Source organism: Callithrix jacchus, chromosome 7 (assembly GCF_049354715.1).
Source record: "Callithrix jacchus isolate 240 chromosome 7, calJac240_pri, whole genome shotgun sequence".
Lineage (NCBI taxonomy): Eukaryota > Metazoa > Chordata > Mammalia > Primates > Cebidae > Callithrix > Callithrix jacchus.
Genome location: NC_133508.1, coordinates 123320971 through 123342985, shown reverse-complemented (window position 1 = coordinate 123342985; position 22015 = coordinate 123320971). Strand labels below are relative to the sequence as shown.

General features: G+C 33.9%; 1 protein-coding gene across 6 annotated transcripts in view; it reads left to right on the top strand.

Annotated features, from left to right (window-relative positions):
• COL24A1 (collagen type XXIV alpha 1 chain) overlaps positions 1 to 22015 on the top strand; it is a 387629-nt gene that overhangs the window by 5317 nt on the left and 360297 nt on the right. For 5 of the 6 annotated variants that reach the window (XM_035252039.3, XM_035252040.3, XM_009001621.5 and 2 more), the window contains 2 exons: positions 4462 to 4523; positions 16929 to 18298. In XM_035252039.3, coding sequence (XP_035107930.3) covers positions 4462 to 4523; positions 16929 to 18298 — 1432 coding nt within the window. The remainder of the gene's footprint in view (positions 1 to 4461; positions 4524 to 16928; positions 18299 to 22015) is intronic. The other variant, XM_078332354.1, reaches the window with a different exon arrangement.

Here is a 22015-nt window from a genome sequence, read left to right as displayed (position 1 = left end):
CTGCCTTATCCTCTTTAGGCCTTTCCCTCACATGTCTGGTTATGTTTGGACTATGACTGATGTCAAACTGAAAATGTGACTAGCAGCCAGACTCATGCAGAGTGTTTCTTATTTTGTTAGATACCAATATCATGGGTTATATTTTTTGAGCCTTTATTAAGTGTTTGTTACTTGTTGACTTCTTTTGGACATGGCCTGATTTTGTTAAATGTCTGAGTATATGTACTTCTATAACTTCGTATTAATGACACATGGTCCGCATATACAAACCAGTGAATGAAAACAAAAATGTTTTGGATATTTGAAAAATGTTCATGTTTAATATACCAACAAGACTATTTTGGCGAGTAAACTAAATAAATTAGTGAATTAACAACTCAGATTATTTTCGGTTACTTAAATAGTATTCGACCAAAACTATAGGAAGACCTTTATAGTTTTGTGGTTAAACAAAGAACCCTTTATATATATTGTGTGTGTGTGTGTGTGTACAAATTTGCAAATTACTTAGCAAAATGTTATATATATTTGTTTATAACATTTATGTATGTTATATATACATATATACATACATACATATATATATATATATATATAAAACATTTTGCTAAGTAGTTTTATAATTTGCTTTTTGTCTTTTAATGCCAATATACTAATGGGATCCCATCATACATACAAATTACAGGATTTTACATTTGGAATGTAAAACACAAAAACACAAATTTGTATTAGGTCATCACATAATACATGAGTCAGCTAAGACCCAGAAGAGGACAAACAACAGCTGCTTTCCTAGAGGACTCTACCATCTACTGCTAATCTGGAAACTTGATAAGTTTTATTTGTTTAGGAAACATATAGTATATGTAATATCATAAGGAGGAAAATCCAAAGAAACAAACAAACCTAGTCCAACAGACATTTCCCAAGAATCTTAGATTCATTAAATAGTTTATACAATGATGGAGTTTGGTTCTTTATGAAACTGACTATACCCATGAAACTTGATCCTTTCTCTGTGAGCCCACTTCAGAGACAAGAAAGTTAAAATGAAAATTAAGGAAAAAAAGATGAAGGCTTCCATATATGCTACTGTAGCAGATTTTAAAAAATTCTATTTCCCTTCTCTCTCTTTGGCCATCTAACTTAAAATGCCTGTATTTTATTTTACTTTTTCCAACCGTTAAAAGAATCAAGTCCATAAGGAAAAAGTGAATTCCTCAGTCATTGGGAGATAGTACTTTTGATTATTTTCTTTTTAAAAGTATTTACTGCCAATTTCATGTAACACATGGGTATACTAGAGATAAAGATGAAGACCTGCCGCTTGCTCAGATATTTACTTTCATAAAAGGTAGGCCTTATAGAGGTATAATAAAGTCACAACTTATGTATCAAAAGTACAGGGATGGGGGAAAATTCATCCCCCTTTAGAGATAATGGGCAACTTCATGGAGCAAGTATTGATTTAATTAGGTTTTGTTTATACTTAAGAATGACAGGTGGAGACTGGGAGGGCATTTCAGACATGTACAGGTCTTTCCAGGGAATGCAGAATAACTTGGTATGGCTGGAACTTTGGAGATACCGGGGTAGTGGGATCCATATTACTAAAAAAGGAAATTGAAGCTGAATAATAGGGGCCTTGAATGCCTTGTAAGAAACTTTTCCTGTTCTTTTTCAGTTGGCTATTAGTTTGGGTTGCAACTAGACAAAGAGAAAGAGAATCTATTTCGGTCATTGATCTCTACCACTCCATTAGTCATCAGCTTTCATACATAGGTACATTAAAGTAAGGTATGGCTCAACTGATTTGTCATAATCCCCTAGGATCACCTGTCTAAAGGATGATGTTTGATGTGTTCAGGTTTTCCTGCCTCACACCAGGAATGGACTTGTTAACATGTTTATTTCCATTTTTCTCCACTGAGGTCATTGGGGAAGTTTATGAGTTTGCTGAATTGCTAAATGAATAGTGCTGGCTGTTGTATTTGTCATTAGTTATTTTTAAAAGAAAAGTACCTGTTGGGTTGTTTCTATGCATCTGAGTGAGGCTGATTACCTTGGGCAGGTGAGACATGCTTTCACTCACATTGAACTTTCTACTTAAGACAGCATAATTCAGATGCACTATCCTTCAATGACTGTAATCCTAAGTAAACAGTTTTCTAGTCTCACTGATATGTATCCTGACAGTTACATGTTGAAATATAAATTTGAAAGGTAAATAGCCTCCTTAGTCAAACTCTAAGTCACATTAGGATACATCCTAGAGAGCGCAGGCATCATTTTAATCTTACACAATGGTCTTCAACCTTGTTTACACATAAGAATCACTGGAAAATGTTTTAAAATGTCTCTGCCATGGCCACATTAAAGTCAGAATCACTGTGGGGCAGGGTGGGAAAGATCCAATTAGTAGGAGTTTTTAACACTTCCCAGGTAATTCCAGTGTGCATCCAAGGACTAACAAGATCCCAAACAGGTGGACTTTATATAATCTCTTGAGACTCATTTATTTTAGAGTGGTCCTCAGAATGTAGTCCCAGATCTGTAGCATCAGCATTACCCACGAACGTGTTACAAATGCATATTTTTAAGCCCCAGATCTACCTAGTCAGAGATTCTGGGGATGAGGCCCAGCGATTATTAACAAGTCCTTCACGTGATTCTGATCATACTAAAGTTTGAAAACCACTGACTTAGTTCAGTAGGAAAGGATTTGAAAAGGGCCAAATAATATTTTAGGGTCATGTCATGTTATAAAATTATATACATGTGATTTTAAGCCAAAGTAAAATCTAGACATATTTTAACAACATTGTAAATATAAACACACTGAATGTTCTAAATAGTTTTTTCTGAATTTGGTACACATAACAATCTGCATTAGAATCACCCAGTTAAAATGTATGCCTCCTGGACATCCACCCCAAATTTTTGAATCATAATTTGAATTAGCAATTTAGCAAACTCATAAACTTCCCCAGTGACCTTAGTGGAGAAAAATGGAAATAAACATGTTACCAACTCCATTCCTGGTGTGAGGGGCCCAGAATCCGCATTTTTTTATAAGTTCCTCGGGTGAGTCTAACATTTGGGAACCATCCATCTAAATGAATAAGAATGTTTTATGTGCCTCATTAAAATATATGGTTAAGTTATTTATCCATATCAATTGAACTTTCTGCAATGATTCAGTTGATTTGTTTGTAGAGTTAGTGACAGTTGTTAAGTATTCTATTAAAACCTTGTTTCATAAGAGCTGCGCTCTGGACTGAGTACAGCCATAGAATGCTCATTTTCAAAATTATTAACAAAGGATAAATACCATTTTAATACAAATGAAATTTGTGTTCCATTATAACTAGCCCAATTTTATATTTGTTGGCTTAAACTTTGTAAAAAGATTTTACATTAAGACGCTCCTTATGCTACTTGATAAAGGTAAAAAACATCTAATTAGTAATAAATAGAAAATATACCAATTACTACTAGTACATCAGGAATTTAATAAAAAGGAATTAATGGTTTATAGGCAGCTCCATAATCACTTTTTGCAGAAATGCATTTTGTAAATATATCATTTCAACAGTCCCTGGGTTAGAATAAAAAGCAGAATCAGGGTCTATATTAGCAAAATTAGGTAATAAAGTATTATTTTCAGCGGGCTTATCTCTTTTCAAAATTATTTCTATAATTTTCATTTTGGAGGTATATACAGCCAATTATGAAGAATGTTCAACAAAATCTATTAAAAGTTTGGTTATACTTACAATGTCACAAAACATTTTTGCTCAGATAGCTCATCAATACAAATGAACACTTTAGGTTGTAGTGATTGGGTATTGTGCTCACAGCTACTATCAATCCAAATGCTCAATGTTGGCATCTGCAGACCATTGCTATTTTAAAAGCCAAAGAATTATGAACCTAGCACCAGTGATTTAAGTAAGATATTCAAATGGCTTTTACATATAAACATTAATTTAAACAAATAAATAACTTTCTATTATAATCACTAGAGTTAAGGAACTGTAATTTACATTATTTTGTGGAGATTTCTATTACTTTGTAGGAAATTGCATATATGGTAATTTAACATAATATATGATGATAATACCACCTATGCTAGTTCATATTTATTGAATGTTTCCTATGTGCCAGGTACTGTTTTCTGTGCTTTACATGAACTTTTTACATTAATCTTCAGAAAATCTTGAGAGAGTTTCACAGATAAAGAAACTAAGGCATAGAATGATTAAAAAGTGTGTCCAAGTCACATAGTAGGTGGCAAAACTAGAACTTCACTTCAGAGCCTTTGCTCTTAACCACTTTGAATATTAAAATATCATGCTACTTAAAACAATAGTTCAATTATTAATCTTACATAGACTTTGTTTTGGATTTTGTATGATTGTAAGTGTCTGGTTTTTCCCAAATGCCTTTTTCTTTTCCTAGGAAAGCATTTCTTCATTTTATCGTACTATGTGTGGCTGGTGTTGTTCATGCACAAGAACAAGGTAAGAAAATTACCTTTTAATTTATTTGCTTGCTTAGAAGTTCTACTTCCAGACAGCAAAAGTGCATAACTTTTAACTCATCATAACCTTAATTTCAACATTAAGCAATAAAAAAAATTTCACCCAGTACTATGAGAACATAAGGTTAAAGAAATCAATTTGGGGGGAAATATGACCTTTAAGAAATTACTCATATCTTCTGTCTGTGAAATTGCTTACATTTTTAAGCAAACTCTATAAAAGAGTTTTGTACCATAAAAAGGCTTTGCTTGTGACCTCATTTTAAGTGGGAGTTCTTGAGGGTGGCAAACTGACTGAATTACCTTTGCACTTCTTGATACAACAAAAGCATATAATAAACATTCCATCTATATTTGCATCATTAAGAAACCCAATGGAATTTGTATACTAGTGGGCTTAGGATTTTATTTAATTCAAATGGGGAGGTTTAGAATATAAACCTAAACCTGTTTTGTTTGTGCCTGCTAGCTAATTACTCTGGTAGTGTGATGATAGAGTTTCAGGAGTCTATGTATACCCCAATTCATTCATTTAAACATAATTAAAGTATTTTCTATTTCCTGTGTAATATCTTATTGCCAATGATTGAAAATGTAAATAAGATAATGTCTCTAGCATTAAAGTGAAAAAAATGCCTTTGTCAAAGGTAAAAGACATACCAAAGTCAAAGAGAAAAATCCTAGAACTGTGCTGGACCTACAGATAATATTACCAAGCCCTCAATGTTTTGTTTTTGTTTTTGTTTTCTCCTCTACCTTAAAGGTAGCAAAGTGCTCCTCTGCACAGGGCTGCCAAAGCATTAGTTCTGACAGAACCAAGTTTTCAGTTCAGTGATCAGTTTGATGAACCCCTTGTCAGTTTGATCAATTGATCAAATAACAGTAAGAAAAAGACAAGTAAACCAATTATGAATGAAATATGTGCAAGGTAGAAAGAGGGCAAAAAGGAAGAGTGGTACTCTGATTGACCAAATTGACAAGTAGATACAGATAAATATTCTTTTAAATATCACATAGATGAATTAAAGTATTTCTTGAAAGACGTTTTCTAAATCTCTATTATGGGAAATGATAATGATTAAATTAAGCCACATGTCACATATAACTTCATGACAAACTATTCTTGACCAAGACATTTATGTTACTTCATTTCACTTGAAGTAGCCATAAAGAGGAGAAAAATTCTCTCTTAATTTATTGTTATTATCACTGTTACTGTTTCTGAGAACTTACGCTGAACTACTAGTCACTGTGCTAGTAGAATATGCATTTTCTTCACTGCTGCCTAATCGCAGAGTTTTGTAATTATGGCCGTGATAGAATTGCTGAAAGTAAGATTCAGGAGAATAGGTAACCACCTCCAAGTAACAGCCTAATGAATGGAAGAACCAAGATCTGAACTCATATTTTACTTGCAAAGTCTACAAAACCCTTAAAATTGAGGCTCCTAGCGCCACAGAGAAGATAAGGAGAAAAAGAATAACAATTACTAATTAAGTATGTGTTTTGTATCATGTTCTTTGCTGGTGCTTTACAAATATTATTCTAATCATCATCATGAACCTGCAGAGTAGGTATTATAGATTAAGAAACTGAGGCTCAAAGAAGGGTCTCACCTACAGCTTAGACTTGAATCTAGGTCTGTCCATCTCTGAAGACAAAACTCTTTCCCTTAAACATCCTCTAGCTTCACAGATGTCAGACACTGACATTATGAGTTTAATAATTCACCAAATGCATTATTATCAAAATATTAGAAACCCACGCAAAGAAAGACATAGGGAAAATCAAATATTGATGAACAGATTTTAAAAAATCTAAAACCAACAAAGGAGTGAATGAAAGAAACCATATATTTCTCTCACTTTTAAGATCTCATTTTCAGAATATAAAATATATTCTTTTATTTCAGGGCAAGCATCATAATTTTCAGTCTTATACACCTAAAATTTTATTGCTGATTCTTAACAAAAAGAAAAATCCTTTAGAAAACCTCTCAGATTTTAGAAAACTGGATATTTTTGTGCACAAAAAAGAAATGAAAATAGTATATTATCAGAAACTTAGAAACACTTTTGCTAAAAGAATTTTTCTTATTAAATTGGCATAATGCAATATATAACATCAAAGCAAGAGACTGGAAAACCGTTATGAGAAAAATTGTGTTTTTATAATGATCACAGATATCATTTATATTAATACTGCTGAATGTGTTTATTTGAATGAGATATTATCCTAAGTTAGACTTCTCAGGAATAAATACGTGCTTTTGAGATGTTTCAGAACTTAAGTATGTCAAAGAATTACAAGTACTGTACAAAGTTTAAATGTCAACTTGTATAAGAAAACATATATCAAAAACCAGTATCCTTTCCCCTTACCCACTCCTAATATCCTGTGCCCAAACTCTTATAGCACCTGCTTTTGGTTTTGACATCTATATTAAATACTATAATATGTTTAAATATTATGTTGACTTCCTACTATTAATGATGAGGATTTAACATTTCTATACTCTTCTCTGTGTCTTCCTTCCCTCCTTCTATTCTCTCAATGTAGTTTTATCACATTTTTGGTTAAATTAATATTCACAGTGTAGCTTATTGTGACCATGTGCATTTTTTAAATCAGTGAGCCATGTACATTTATGTTTTTCTTATACCTATTATGAGAATGCCTCATTTTTTGTTTGCTTTATGTTCTGTTTCACTATCACTAAATCTCATTTGAAATATGTTTCCCCCCAAAACACACCAAAAATTCTAGAAATTTGACTTTTCTTGGCGATTTTCTTTTGCATGCTAAAATTCTGCTCTGCTATCGACCAGTAGTTCTCTAAGCTTTCATTAGAGCTGATATCTGTGTTAGATGGAGTTTCTTGGAACTCTTGTTTCATTTTTTATAGCTATTTCCTTATTTGGGTGGAGCATATCCTCCAGTTGCATCCTGAGAATATGCACTTGGGTGGTGCATGTTTTAGAACATTCTGTTTCTGAGAATGTGTTTATTATCAGTCTTACACTTACAGGTAGTTCAGGTGAGTATAAAACTTTAAGCTGTATATATTTTTCTCTCAGAATTTGAAAGGTTTTTAACTTTTGCCTTTATCTGGGTTGTAGACTTGTTAAATCTGCTGTATTAATTATTGATCCTTTGTATGTGATCTTTTAATTTCCCTTTTAATCTTTTAAGATCATCTATTTACCTTCAATGATTTGGAATGTTACAAGAATCTATCATGGTACAGGTGTTTTACAATTCATTGTGCTGGGCACTTAGGCCTTTTCAGTGTGGAAGCATCCTTAATTTTCTCAGAATTTTCCTGTGTTTTTTTTTCTTCCTGATATATTTATTTTCTCTTTCTTCAATAACTTTTAAATATCAAATCTTTAGTACTGAGCTCTTTATTTTCTTATTTTTAGATCCTATTTTCCATATTTGTTTTATGTACTACTTATATGAGATTTTTCATCACTTACTATTCCAAATATTTTAATTTTTTATTTCTGTTGTGTTTATATTTTTAAGTGCTTTTTCACTGAGACTGGTCCTTCTTCTTTTTTGAAGCATCCTGTTCTTGTTTCTTTGATGTAGTGTCTACTCTTATCTCTCTAAGGATAAGAATGATGATTATTTTCAACTTTTCTTCTGCTCTCTGCATTGTCTTTGTTCTAAACTTTTGTACTGGTCTGTCTTTTATGTTGGAGAGGTTCTTTATAAGTATGTGACATTTCTATTATCATCTAAAAGTAAGACACTGACTGTGTGTGGGGCTCATTTCTATAATCCCAGCACTTTGGGAGGCCAGGGTGGACGGAGGTAAGGAGTTTGAGACCAGTCTGGCCAACATGGAGAAACCCATCTCTACTAAAAAATACAAAAAAAAAAAAAAAAAAAAAGCCAGGTGTTGTGGCACATGCCTGTAATCCCAGCTACTTGAGAGACTGAGGTAGGAGAATTGCTTAAGCCAGGTAGACTGAGGTTGCAGTGAGTAAAGATGGCACCACTGCACTCCAGCCTGGCTGACAGAGTGAGACTCTGTTTCAAAAATAAAAAAAGCAAGACACTAAAAATATGTCTGACAGCTTTTTGCATGAGTAGACTAGTAACAGGGGTGTTTCACAAAGAGGATGACCAAGTAGGGACCTGTCTCACTATTTTGTTAGGCTACACGTGTCTGAGGCTGCAGAACTTCTCTAGAGAAGGATCCTCCAATGTCCTACATGTAGAATATAATCCTGGTTGCCACTGTTATTACAGTTAAGTGATATAGAGGTTCTTGGGTTGGTGGAAGGGAGGCTTGTCTCACAATTTTGTATGTCAGTTTTAGCCGAATCCTTTCTCCATATGGTGCTTCCTTTCCATTTTCCTCTATGATTGACTCAGTGCTTCTGTGTCATTAACCTTTGGTCTCCTTTATTCTGGAATCTTCTTGAACAGACTTTCAATCCTCCACCCTCATATATCCTCAACCCCCAATTTGAAGCCTCAATGCTGAATTCATTGATTTGGTGTCTTCAATTCTCGAGTCTTTTCAGGACTTTGCAATATGAATCAGCTTGCCTGTTATTAGCATTTGCCTCTGTAAGCCCTTAGGTTCAGTTTTTTCAGCTCTGGTAATTTCTTCGTGTGCTTTTCATTTTCTAAAAATTTGTTGATCTTTTTTGTCCTCTGTTGTCTCTTCTAATCATTAACTTTGTCCATGTAGTTTTAAACCACATTTCCTTATTCCTGTGTTAGTAAGATTTTAAGAATGAGAAGAAATAAGCATTTATGTGATCTGTCATGGTTTCATTTAATTCCCTTATATTTTAACACAGCTAAGAAAACCATTTTAAGTACACTTAATTAATGTAAATTGTATATATTTTTATGTCCAAGTTTTAGATATAATCTAATGAATAAATGATTCTATCTCAAGAAAAATTAATTATGTAAGCTTGAGTTTTCTGAGGATTTGACATATGTAGACACCTTTTCTTACCTGATATATGTATTTTCCTTATTACTTTTCCTATGTTGGTGGACTGGCTGCCAGTGAGATGTTGGCATAGCTACCACACTTCTCTATGATGAGTTGCACCACGCATAATGTGTAACTAATTCTTAACATGCACATCTTTCTCAGGTTCATGATCTCTAGGAGTGAAAACCACATGTGTAAAAATCTATGTGTAGAACACTCATCTCGACAAATTTCCTGTAGAAATTAATCTGAAATGTGTTTATTGTTAACAGAAGCAGTTCATTGCAGCTGCAGTAACTTCAAGTCCTTTCTGCCAAACACTTGTATGGGCACTAAGCCAAAACTTTTATACATAGCTTAGAGCTTCATTTTTCATTTTATAAATAAACTTGCATTTATCTCTTTATACAGGATAGTTGTACTATTTAAACTAAGAATTCTTTAAAGAAATGATTCCCACCTTTAACATACCCAGTGTGACAGTGGTATTTAAACACAGGTGTTCCAGAGCTAGCAGCCTGGAGTTAAGTCCAGCTTCCACCATTTATTAGCTAACTGACCTTGAGCAAGATTCTTAAATACTCTAAGCCTCATTTTTAACAACTCTAACATAAAGAAAATAATAATACTTACTACAGAAGGTTGTTGTGTGGATAAAATAACACATGTAAAGTGCTTAGTACAGTTCCTGTTACATACGGATACAATAACTTTGAGTAGAAAGAAGGAATATTCCAGATCCTATTCTTTCCCATATCCTCATACTATTGAAAAATAAAATAAAACAGTTTATTTTAAACAATTTCCTTTAGTTCCTTAACTCAGTGAACTGCAGCTAGGAAGCTGTATTTGAGTCTTGATTCTGATATTGATGTGGCTGAGACTATAAAAAATAATACAAAGTGGATATTGGGCAATTATCTAGTTCATTTAGTCAGTTTGGGTAAAATGGGAAGAAAAAGAAAAGTGTGTTGATGTCTATATAATCTTTCTCATTTGCAGATTTGGTGATTTTATTTTAAACAATCATATTTGTTCTTTCCTACAAACTGGAAAGAATATAGCTTTGGGGACTTATCTGATCAAGACATATGAACATTTAAAACAGGGAGAATTCATTAAATTTAAGTGCTATGTTATATTAATTTAGTTATTTAATAGTTAATAGTTAATTCTATAATTTGTTATAATTTATAAAGTGATATATTACTCTTTTGATCTAAAAATTTATAACTTTCTTTTAAATCTTTTAAGCTACCAATTACTAAGAAATGTAAAAATCTCTCCATTTTGAGGGGTAAACATAATAATGCTGTTCTTGTTCTTCCAATCTTTAATAGAATTTCATTGAATATTGAGATATAGTGGTTCTTTGGTTCTCTGTAGTTGTAAAATGAGTATAACCATTGGATCTCCCATGTCTATTTCTTTAGGCATATACTGTATTCCCCCCAACAGAGTCAATTGATATAGCCAATGAGTTTAGTGTCAAAGACTTGGTTATGACACATAGTTTTATCCTCTACTAAGACTTAATTTCTCCTTTCTTCCTCCCTTTTTCTTCATCTATTTCCCCTCTCTCCTCCTTCTCCATCCCCCTTTCTCCTTCTCCCTCTTCTGTCTTTTATTCCAACTTGTGATAGCAATATCAATACTGCTTACTCTACAAGTTTCAAACGAAAGACAAGTAAGTTTGGGCTGTCTGTGTTCCCGTAGAATGTCAGCTTTGTAAGCTTAGAAGACTCATTTTATTAGCATACTGAGAGAGGATCTATTTCTCATTAGTGTTTAACAAAACAACAACAAACAAAAATTGCACTGATGCCTTAAAGGGGAGGTAACACTTGAACTGATCCTTTTAAGATGAAAAAAGTTTGGCATGAAGGCATATACGTAGTAGGACTTTGAAGGGATGAAATTAAAAAACAGATAAGCTTTGTTATGGCAAATTCAAGGAAGAGTAAATACAGAGCGTGGAGAATGCTATGAAGTGGACAGATATATCAGTGAAGAAAAAAATCAGTAAGGGGTATGTATTAATCTGTTTTCATGCTGCTGATAAAGACATACTCAAGACTGGGCAATTTAAAGGAAACAGGTTTAATGAACTTATGGTTCCACATGGCTGGGGAGGCCTCACAATCATGGTGGAAGGCCAGGAGGAGCAAGTCACATCTTACATGGATGGCAGCAGGCAAAGAGAGAGCTTGTGCAGGGAAACTCTCCCTTATAGAACTGTCAGATCTCATGAGACCCATTCATTATTGCAAGAACTGCCCCAAGAGAGCTGTCCCCAAGACCACCCTTACTTCTGACACTAGCTTCAAGTTAAGGGGTCCCCAAGACTACTCTCAGCCTCGGTAATATTCTAGAAGGGCTTACTGAACTTACTGAGATTTGTTAGAGTATTCACTGAAGTGTTATATTCACAGTTAAAGATACAGATTAAAATCAATACAAGGAATGAACTAAGGGTTTAGAGCATCCTGAGAAGAGAACCGTAAGTACAAATGCCATGAGTTTAAAATTACTTTAGTGAGTTTAAGGATTAAGAAAAATACTAGTTTGCCTGGAGCAAAGTTAGGTAAGATGAAATGATAGGAGATGTGATCAGAGAGATAAGAAGGAATAAATGGCATAGGTGTCTTATACGACAGAAAGCCATTGGAGGATTTTGGTTAGAAGAGAGGCATAATCTACTTTACACTATGAAAAGATAATTCTGGCTGCTTGTGTGGTTATGAGGCTTTTTACTGAGAGAGGCACTAAAGTAAGAAAAATGAGGTTTGGGGAAAATACATTGAAGTGGAAATGCTTTGGGAACATCTAATTTCTATTGGATAAATTCAACAGACAATTGGATATGCAAACCCAGAAGAGAGGTTTGTGAGTCAGCATATGTGGTTGTTGCAGCTATGGTTTAGATGAAGTCATTAGGCCTGGTATTTAGAGTAAAAAGAACAAGGCGTTGTCTTGGTGATATCACCATTTATTTTACACTTAAGAAGCAAATAAAGGAAGGAGATACAGTCAGTTCTGCTGTTAGGTAACACATACCTTTCCTAAATCTCACCATGTTAAGAAATGAGCTTTAGAGGATTGCCTGCATGCAAATTCTGCTTCTGTACTTCCTAGTTGGATGACCTTGGGCAAATAATTTAACTTTTCTGTGGCTTACTTTTCATAACTGTCAGATGGTAATAACAGTAGTGCCTACTTCATACAGCTATGGTGAGAATTATGTGACTTAAAACATTAAAGTTCTTAGAATAATGCTTGGTACATGGAAATTTAATAAATGCTGCTGTAATTCTTATTATTAAAAAATGTAAAGCACCTAATACAGTACTGGGTTAATCATCAAGATTCTTTAAATGGTAACTGATTTTCTAAGTAGCATGAACTGGATTAATTTTGTATATAGGGCTACTCACGAAGCAAGCAATTTACTTCAGGCGACTTAGTTATTTCCTGTTGTAAACACTGGTGAGGAATATCTAAATTCAACCCCAAATTGTAATTTGGTGATACCCAGGTCCAGATATAAATTAAATGTTCAAGAGTCCGACCTCTGAGTGAAAGCCGCCTTCTTCTCTCCCCTACCTCTATTTTTTTTTTGTCTACAGTTCTCCCCAACTCAACTCATATGTGCCTCTACCCTTAAATGTTTTCTAGTCTCTCCTCTTAACATCTTGCTCAAACACATTTGCTAAGTGTATTCATACTCAGGTATGAAAGCTTAAAATTAGGATGACAATTTGATGATTTCACTTCAGGTACCAGTTTCAGGCTATCTAGACAGTATTCCTCACTGAGATTTCTGCAGGGCAAAAGTGATTCTGCCATGAATAATTAGTGACATTTGCCAAGGGATATGTGGAGTGGTGTGGGGAATATAATGGCTGAGAGGTTGTGTGATGGTGCAGTCAGAGAATTTGAAGTCATGCTGATTTGGCTCAAAAGCAGCTCAACCATTTATCAGCTGCATGACCTTGACCAAGTATTTTAATCTCTCTGTGCCTCAGATTTTTCATTTGTGAAATGAGTGTAGACTTTAAACATAAACTTGAAACCAAGAGATATTATCTTCCCACTTCTGCTCTTGGATGTCATACAAAAGAAAAAAAATGAATGAAATAATAAACAAATTTGAAAACCATTTTCAGTAAAACTAGGGGACTAATATGATCTGCAAACCCCCAAAATATGCTGAGAAAAGCAGGTGCCACATGGAATAAAGTCAATAGTGAGACTTCAGAAAGCACCAGCAAAACTAGACTTTCTGAAGGTGAAAAGTGCACCCCAAAATACACCTTTAGCCCTTGTACACAAGTGCTGTAAGGTCTGGAGAAGGCAGAAACTGCCAAGGGCCAAGTATAATAGAGAAGCATAGATAATAGCTAAAATGGATCCATGGGGACAGATCTCAGAAAAGGCAAAAATCTAACTGAGATGAAGGATTCATTCTGAAGCATATACCAATGTGAGTGGATACGGAGGAAAGAGAATGAAAGGTTATACATAGAGCTGACTAAAGAAGTGCTCCTGGACTAGATTTGGTTCAGAGAAGAAGGCGGGGCTAGAAGCTGTTTAAAATGAAACTGGTAATACCAGAGCAGGGCCTTTGGGTTTTGAGACCTGGAATTCACAGCCCATCCTCTTCTTGAACCAGCATCTTTCTATAAATTGCTAGGCTAGGCATTAATGAGTAAAAGAAGTTGGCACAGCACAAGTAGAAATATGCAATAAGGAAACATGTAAGGAAAACGAGAATGTACACACACAAAAATGTTGCTCTTAAACAGAAGAATATTCTGACCAAATATGTTCCCCTTATCATCTATATAAAAAAGACACTAAGGCAGAAATAAAAGAACTCAGGGAAAAGTAAAAGAAGGCGAGATGTTAAAAGAATATGAATTGTGAGCTTGTAGAAGTCAGAAAAGACGTCACAGAAAAATTACCTCACAAATCAAGATGAAATTGGAAGGAGCACATAGGGAGATTATATTTTGTAGGAAATAGTAAAGAGAAATAACAAAATCAAACTAACAAAAATGAATTTAAAAAACATGAAAAGAATTACAGAGAAATGATACATATAGAAGACAACAATTCAATATGCTTATCATAGGAATTTTTGAAGAAAAAAACCAAAACTATGAAATAGAACCAATATTCAAAGATACAATTCATTGAAAGTTTGCTGAAGTAAATTAAAAAAGATTTGAATCTGTGCAATGAATGGACATACTATGTACCTGGAAACATTTATCAAGAATGGTCAATATGGAGCCATATTCTGATAAAACGACTGCATTTCAAAGATAAAGAACAACTCTTTGGAGAATGTTCATAAAAATATGAAGTCACTTGTAAGGAGAAAAAAACATTAGCTCACTTCTGATTTAGAGAGAGCGCTTGAGGACCACGGAGCTACAGCTGCAAGATATTCAAGGAAACAGAGTATCATGAAAATTTTATATCCCATGAAGTTTAAGTTACAGCGCTACAAACAATTAGTTCTGAAAAGTCCAGCACTCAGGAAATGTTCCCATAAACCCTTCTTGAGGAAACTAATAGAGGATAAACTTCAGCCAAAGAGAAGTGACTTGGGAAGCTTCTACAAAAGGCGGGCTCTATTTGTCGAAAGAAAATGTGGGGAGAAGAGAACATAAATGCCATTAAAGTAACAATGTAGGAATGGAACAATTACCAAAAAATAGTAGGAGAAGAGAGGAAAAAGATGGAGAATAGATTAATTTTGCTGATTGCCTTATCTGAAGAAGCTGGTAATTAAATATTAGGCAAAGTTGGTAAAATAAATGAAAGAAATATAAGGATATTTAATAATGAAAATGTAAACACTAAGAAAGATATTGCTGTTGACTAATATTCGATGGTATGGGAAAGGGCTAAATGGAAGAAAAAATAAAACATTGTTCAAAGGAATATACGCCTAATGAAAGGACTAGGGGCATTATATACATGTAAAATTTTAAAGGAAACCCATAGAATAAAAATACAAAACCCTTCTAAATCTGAAAAGACATACAGAAAGCAAAGCAAATGAAACAAATTACACAGTGAAAGACTTCAAAAATTAAAGTGGTAAAACATAAAATAATATGACAGGTTAAACAAACCAGAATATTGGCAAATGTAGATAGATTTAGTTTATATATTCAAAGAAAAAAAATTTCAGATTGGATCAAAAAACAAATACAACCCCTTTGTCTTTACCTAAAATGAAGTGTTGCGAAGTATATGGAAAGAAAAACAAAGGCCAAGGTGTATCAGACAAATGTAAACAAAAAGCAAGTCAGATGAGGGAGCTTAGTCTTACTACCAGTTAAGGTAACGCCGATAAGAAAACGCAATCAACTAGACATCGAAGGTCTTTTTGTAATTCTGAAAGGTGCAATACTCAATAAATATGTGAACTGTATGATTATCTATGCATGAAAACCATGACATCAATATTCATAAACCAAAGACCACGAGAGAGAAAAGGCCAAATACGCTTCTGGTAAGAGACTTCACCTCTCAGTTGATGGGAGATTAAATGTATAAAAATAGGCAAGAATATAGAGGATTTAAGTAGCATAAACGATGAGGTACAACTAACTGGTAAGTATTAGATTTTGTACCTCGAAACGCTTTTCCAAGAGCTTATGAAATGTTATTGAAAATTGACCACTTACAAAGCTAATTGAGTTGTAAAAAACAAAGTACTGATTAGACACCGTTCTCTGATCATAGTACTGGTAACTTAGATTTTAATAACAAAATCAGAAAACAGAAAGACCCTTCTAACTGAAAATTTAAAACTTTTAAAAACCATTTGGGTCAGAGAAAATACAAATACAAATACTTTTCAGAAAACAACAAAAATGAAAATACTGCATATGAAAATCTACGGGAGGCAGCTACAGCAGCACTCAGAAAATGTATAGCTTAAATGCCTTAATTATCAAGGAAGAAAAGAAACAGAACTAAATACAAAAATTAGCCAGGTATGATGGCATGCCCTTGTGTGCCATCTTCTCAGGAGGCTGATGTGGGAGGATCCCTCGAGTCCCGGAGTTCAAGGCTGCAGTGAGCTATAATCATGCTGCTATACTCCAGCCTGGGCAACAGGTGGAAACCCTGTCTCTAAAATAATTAATAATGAGTAAGTTTTGGGTTTAGAGATTGGCATGTGTGTACGGGGAGGTGCATGTACTTTATTCAAATTATTGAGTATAATGTCTTACCCTCTGCCTTTCTATTTCTTATTACCCATAATTAGTAATTGATAGAACATGCTTATTTTGGAAATTACTGCTGCTACAAGGAAGATTTTCTCATATTCAGACATTTATATGAACACATGAATGCATAAAAGTAAGATTCTTTCTCTCTCTTTTTAATTTACAGGCATAGATATTCTTCATCAACTAGGCCTTGGAGGCAAAGATGTAAGACACTCATCATCAGTGACTGCTGTACCATCATCATCTACACCATTACCTCAGGGGGTTCGTTTAACACAATTAGGTGTCATTTTAAAAAATGATGCTCATGTCGTGTCTCCTCTCATGAAAATTTTACCAGTCCACTTAGGGCAGCCGTTTACAATATTAACTGGGTTACAGTCACATCGGGTGAACAATGCATTTCTCTTCAGCATTAGAAGTAAAAATAGACTGCAACTAGGAGTACAATTACTACCTAAAAAATTAATAGTACACATTGGAGGAAAGCAGCCTGTAGTTTTCAACTACAGTGTTCATGATGAGCAATGGCATTCATTTGCCGTTACTGTTAGAAATCAAGCTGTCTCAATGTTTGTTGAGTGCGGAAAGAAATATTTTAGCACAGAGACTATTTCAGAAGTTCAGAGCTTTGATTCTAATAGTGTATTTACCTTAGGAAGTATGAATAATAATTCTGTCCATTTTGAAGGAATAGTATGTCAGTTAGATATTATTCCTTCTGCAGAAGCATCTGCAGACTACTGCAGATATATGAAACAGCAGTGTCGCCAAGCAGACAAACACCAGTCTGAAACAAACCTTCCTTGCACAACTCTCATACCAACTAAGATACCAGAACATTCTCCCCTGCCCAAACAATTTGCTGAAAAAGTACTGTCAGAGGATTCATTTACTGAAGACAAAAGCATTCCAAATATCATGAATAATGATTCTGAAACAGTGTATAAGAGTCAAGAACACCCGATATCAAGATCGCAGTTATCTTCTCTTCAGTCAGAAAATGTCTCTGCTGTGGATCTCACAAACCTTGGGATTCAGGCCAAAGAAATGATCACTGAGGAGGATACTCAGGCAAATTTAAACCTGTCAGTGACCCCTCATCGCCTCAGCGAGGCAAGAATGAATACCAAGAAGAAATTTAATTATCTCCTAAACGTATCTGGCAATATCACACAACATGATGATAGAGTAACTGGTCTGTCACTGTTTAAGAAGATGCCATCTATTCTTCCACAAATAAAACAGGATACAATGACTAATCTCAAGAAGGCTATCACAGCAAATCTGCACACTAATGAACTCACAGAGATGCAACAGATTTTAAACACAACCTTGTATAGAGAGACAAATGAGCCATCTGTGGATAATCACCTTGATAAAAGGAAAGAAGGTGAATTTTATCCTGAAGCTACGTATCCCATTGAAAATAGCTATGAAACTGAGCTTTATGATTATTATTATTATGAGGATCTAAATACAATGCTCGAAATGGAATATCTGAGAGGGCCAAAAGGAGACACTGGACCTCCCGTAAGTTTTTTTTTTAATTTAATATCTCTTAATATGCTAACTTACAGTACAAATTAAAGAGAGTTCTCTGGATCAAACAACACATAACAGATAAAATCCATCATAGAAATGTGTCCTGGCACAGTAAGAGAATTTATGAATTTATGCTTGCTGTAACACATCTGCCAGAATGTAACCCTGGCTCAAATACTGTGCTTTTGTTCTTCAATTGGTAGGCCGAAAGGTTACTTAATTCTGGTAAAGTAGTGGGCAAACTATTTTTCTTGTTCATTTGAAATTAAATCAGGAATTCAATGGCTAAATATAGGTCATCATTCTTTGTATTTTGAAAATCATAGGATGAATTCATAGTCATGTTAAGTATACAAAAGATATAGTAGATTAAAGAAAAAATATATTAAATACAACCACTAAATATTCTTATAGCAAAGTAGCATCTAATGAATTAAAATAGAGTTTAAAACTTACTTTAGATAGAGATTATTGTGTAGTGAATCACTGACTGTCTTTAGTGATATGGTCAATTTATATTTATGGGTTAATTAAAGCTCCCCTTGCCTAACACACATAAAAACAACAGTTATCAATCAATTCAATGGAAATAAAACAGCCGAGGCACTTGTTTAATATCTTATAAACAAAACTGTGAGATAAATAGACTGAATTTTTCAGCTCTGAATTTCTTTTGTTATATAGCTGGGAGTTAGAGATCAACATTTGAAAATTTCTAAAATCATTTAAAAACCACTTAAAGGCATTTAAAATCACAGTGTTGAAAATATTATTTTCACCTTTCATATTTGTATGCCTTAATTTACCTTTATGGCTTTAGAGATTTTTTTTTCAAAATTGCAGGTAGACTAAAATATGTCTTATTTAACGAAAATAAAAATTTGAGTTTTTGGTTTAGCTCTAGAAATCACAGAATGGGAGAGGGTGAAACTACTTTCTTAGCTTGTGTTTTCTTTGTGGTTATTCCTAGAAGTGATTTGATAGGTATTGAGCCACTCTTGTTAGAGTAAATATTTAGAAGTTTAAAAATAAAATATGAAGAATATACTATTATAGAGAAATAAGCTCTTTATGACAATTATCAACATATTGGTCATAAAATGGAATCACTAGGGATGTCATATTAAACAAATAGTTATGGAAGCCATTTACTTTTTTCAGAAAAAGTCAGTCTGATCAGATGAGCAATAATCTCTTCTATAAATTCAAAAATAGTCATATAGTCATTCAATATTGGCAGGTGAAGCAGAAATATTCAGCAGATACTTACGTAGTCTCTGCTATATGCAAGGCAGGAACACAAAGTATGTATAACCCAGTCATTGCTCAGAAAGAGCTTATGTTTCATAATGAGGATAAAGGAAGCACATTTATAACTACTTAATATATCTTGTGGTAAAGTAGGATAAATGCTGAAGAGGGATGTGAATTAAGTGTATGGGCAAGAGATGTTCAAAGGTAAAAAAAAAATAGTATTTTTTGATGGAGTCTTTATGAAAGGTCACTTTAAGCTGAGCTATTCAGAATAAGTTCTTGTGGACACAGTTAGTTATGACCTAAGCTCTAAGAATGAGTAAGATTTTGATAGGTGAGAGGACTGGGTGAGTCTTTTACAACAGCATAATAGCTATTGTTTATTGAGTTCCTTATAGAAGATGCTCTACCAGTCTCTATGTATATTATCTTAAAAGAACTTTGTCAAGTTAGTAGCATTATCCTCATTTTTTAGGTGAAGAAACTGAAGCCCAAAAGAGTTAATATACTTGCCCACAATGACGTTGTTGGTAAATGATAGAGCCAGGATTTGAATCCAGTTTTTCTTCTGCTAAAGCATACAAAGAAAGATTCAAGCTTGATGGTGTCAGCTTGTGGACTCTCTTAACTGTCAAAAGATCATTCTAACTTTATCTTGCTCTCAAAGGGAAATTTTGCAGGTCTCTAAGCAGAGGTATTAATCAGAAAGTCGGTCTGGTAACAGTGCCCAGGATAGGAAGTTTCTGTTACCATCTTGGTGTTAAAGGACTAGAACATTACCTAGGTTATCAGCAGTGAATATGCAAAGGAAAAGTAGGATTTAAGAGACTCTGAAGGAAGATTTTGTAGAACTAGGAAATTAATGGGACCTAGGGACCAAGGAAAAAGGAAAAGAATAAAAGATGATTATCAAATTTTAACCTTGTAGATTGAGAGAATAGTGATATCATTATTAGAAACCATAATTAAGAGGGAAAGTCAATTTTAGAAGAGAAAAATGAAACAAAGAACTGTTGGTAACTAAGCTGTTAGAAGAGTTGGAGAAGCTGAAGCAAAGAACAGATGTCAAGGCTGGGGATATAGATTTGGGAGTATTCCCATCAAGATTATAGTTGAAACTATAGAGTTGGATAGGATTTTCAAAGAGAGGAATGTGGCATAGGGTCACCAGTCAAATCGGGAACGTTCACTTTTTGGTTATAGAAAGAAAAAGTAGAAGTGTGATGAGAAGTCAGGTGGGAGAAAAGAACAGTGATATCAAAATATATATTTTTTTAAAAAAAGCAGTATCAGAAGGCTAAAGAAGAGAGATTTGAGAAGGAATTGATCGGCAGGGCCAAACGAGACAGAGAAGTCAAAGAGAATGAGAACTGAGAAAAAGGGGTAATCTGTTGGCTATTTTGATGAGGAAGTCATTGTTGAACTTTGAGAATCCAACTTCAGCACAGTATAGATCTTAGAGAGCTAATGAGTGACTGAATGCTGATAAAACAATGAACTTGTAGGGATTGTTTTACTTCTTGAAGTACATGTGACTGAAAAGCCTGAAGGCAGCCTGGTTTTTCCTACTTTTAGGTGACAATTTTTGCCTGCCTGTATACCCATGCAGTTCTTTATCTTTGAAGTTCTTTAAATCTGTTAGGTTCTGAATCAGGTTTTTGGGGGGTGCTCTTTTGATCTGAAGATTATTTTTTATTATAGAAAGACCTCCACTTATAATAATCAAATATTGCTTGGTTCTCTTTTTCTGAATCCTTCAGACATACCAGTTTGCATATGCTGAATGTCATTTGTGACGACGAATGGTATTTATTATCTTCTCTACACCCCTGACATTATGATTGCTGTTTTCCATTTCCTTTTGTGTAAACTGATTTCTTCTATATATTTCTATCCCTTCATTGATTTTTAAGTTATATTTAATCAGTTTTTATTGCTCTGACATGACTTTCATCAAAAAGTTTCTTTTTGCTCTTTTATATTTTTAAATCTTCCAAGGTCGTCTTTGAGCTTTATTTTTGTAGATTAATGTCATCTCGAAATTCTTTGAATATATAATAAACTATATAACTTAACTCTTTCTCTGTTGTATAGAGTAATTCCTCTTCTGGTAAATAATTTTCATCTTTAAATTTATTTTCCTGTCCTCCTACTTTTCCCTTCCCCCAATATCTATTTATAAATTCTCTACTGATTGCTCTCTGGTTATTCATTTTTAAAATAAAGGTAACTCTATCTGGGCTATTTGTTTCAGAATGATACCGGGAAAGGCATAGAGAAGTAAGGTGGAATGCTGCAGAGTCAACTTTAGATTGCTGCCTAGAACACCATCTTACCATAATTGTTTTGTCTTCTACCCAGAGGCATGTGTTCTCTCATGTTCATGCACAATTTGTTGTGAAGCCCTTTGTAACACAGGCTCTCTGAGGAGTGATAGAGTGATTTGTGCTT